Genomic DNA, 1,757 nt, shown 5'->3' with positions numbered 1-1,757 from the left:
AGAGAGAGATGGATTCGGTGTTAGTAGGGAAGAACAGGTATTGGGTCCTCCGCCACGGGAAGAGCATTCCCAACGAGAGAGGCCTCGTCGTCTCTTCCATGGTTTCTTTGGCTTTCTCTCCTCCTCCTCTTTTCTTTCTTTCGTTCGTTATATTATATCCATGTCTTCCTTCTTATTCTTCTTCATCGCTTTATTTATTTATTTTTCAATTGTAGGAAAATGGTGTGCTCCCCGAGTACCAGTTAGCCCCTGACGGTGTCGCTCAGGCTCGCCTCGCCGGCGAATTGTTCCTCCAGGTTTTCCTTTTTTTCTTTGTTGCTTTGCATCTTTTGTTTTTATTTCCTCAGTAAAAAAAAAAGAAGCTCAAATCATATGATCAAAACTGTGCAGCAACTCAAGGATAATAACATAGAATTGGACAAGGTCCGCATTTGCTACTCCCCCTTCTCCCGAACCACTCACACCGCTAGTGTTGTTGCTGAGGTCCTCAATCTCCCCTTTGTTTCTCCTCAATGCAAGGTAATGTATATACCCCAAACACAAAACCATATGTTTTTTTCTTTCTCAAAGTTGAATAGCCCTTTTAAGCAGATGATTGAAGATCTGCGAGAACGCTATTTTGGACCCACATTTGAACTCAAGTCACATGACAAGGTGCTTCCTCCTCCTCCCTATCATTATTATTATTATTATTATTGTAGAAACGGCCAGTGAGAGACAACACAAGTGTTCTCACGTTTCTTTTTCTCTGGTTGCCGCACGCAGTACCCAGAGATATGGGCTCTTGATGAGAAAGATCCATTCATGGGACCAGAAGGAGGTGAGAGTGCTGCTGATGTTGTTTCCAGACTTGCCTCTGCCATTGCTTCCATGGAATCTGATTTTCAAAGGTATATAACAAAACAATGCCCTCCTTCCACTTTTCTTCTTCATCCTAAACTGAAAGCTTTAAGTGCTTCTTCTTTCTACGTTTCCCGTAGCTGTGCAGTTCTGGTCGTCAGTCATGGAGATCCTCTCCAGATGTTGCAGAACGCTTTCCATTCTGCTAAGCAACAGAAAGGAGATGGCTTGGCAGAGAGGATTCAGATGAGCCGAGTTGCTTCTGTCTTGTCACAGCACCGCAAGTTTGCTCTCCAAACTGGGGAACTCCGTCCTCTCATCTGATTGGCAAAATCTGATTTTGCTATTTAAAAAACTCTTTTTTTCTTGGAATGTCTCTTTTCTTATCGAGTCTTTATCTTCCAATCGGCATTCTTGCTCAAGTTGGAATAACCTATTTATTTTATATCACCTCTGTTAGTTCGAAAGACACAGCAAACATGAACATTTATTTACTCTTTCTGTAATAAATAAAGAAATCATGCTCATTTATGTTCGTATCTTCAAATCTGTACACAGATATTCATTCTTTAATGGCTTCTAGGTAGCGTGATCATCCTCTTCTCACAAACACCTCCGCTTTGAGGACAAAAATGTGGGACAACCTTGTCCAGTCCAATTATTAATCTTTGGTGATCCATCTGCGGCCCCTTACCTCAAATCCACCATAAGCTTGCTCACTACTGCTCTCTCCCCCGCTCTCTGCGCTCGTGTATCCTGATTTACGCCTGTGCTTTTTGCTTCTTGTTACTCCACTATCGCTATAACTCCCATTTAGAAGCGGATCGTCGATACCGCGAATCACTCTCCGACTGGAGGATGATGACATGCAACTATCGTCCTTCACTCTTCTCTTCTCCTTGTCATGTTTCTTTATG

General features: G+C 42.6%; 2 protein-coding genes across 2 annotated transcripts in view; one reads left to right on the top strand and one right to left on the bottom strand.

The window, feature by feature from the left end:
• The window catches only part of LOC104720749, a 9,542-nt gene extending 8,169 nt beyond the window's left edge, over positions 1 to 1,373 (top strand). The window contains exons 2-7 of the mRNA XM_010438627.2: positions 9 to 101; positions 216 to 296; positions 391 to 519; positions 592 to 654; positions 766 to 890; positions 981 to 1,373. Of these exons, the coding sequence (XP_010436929.1) occupies positions 9 to 101; positions 216 to 296; positions 391 to 519; positions 592 to 654; positions 766 to 890; positions 981 to 1,164 (675 nt within the window). The 3' untranslated portion in view covers positions 1,165 to 1,373. The remainder of the gene's footprint in view (positions 1 to 8; positions 102 to 215; positions 297 to 390; positions 520 to 591; positions 655 to 765; positions 891 to 980) is intronic.
• The window catches only part of LOC104720750 (protein LAZ1-like), a 4,778-nt gene continuing 4,328 nt past the window's right edge, over positions 1,308 to 1,757 (bottom strand). Inside the window, exon 9 of the mRNA XM_010438628.2 lies at positions 1,308 to 1,757. This exon is cut by the window's right edge and continues 14 nt beyond it. Coding sequence (XP_010436930.1) covers positions 1,502 to 1,757 — 256 coding nt within the window. The 3' untranslated portion in view covers positions 1,308 to 1,501.

The sequence above is a fragment of the Camelina sativa genome, chromosome 11 (genome assembly GCF_000633955.1).
Source record: "Camelina sativa cultivar DH55 chromosome 11, Cs, whole genome shotgun sequence".
NCBI classification, from domain to species: Eukaryota; Viridiplantae; Streptophyta; class Magnoliopsida; order Brassicales; family Brassicaceae; genus Camelina; species Camelina sativa.
Note: the sequence above shows the minus strand (reverse complement) of the source record. Positions and strands in the feature narration are given on the sequence as shown.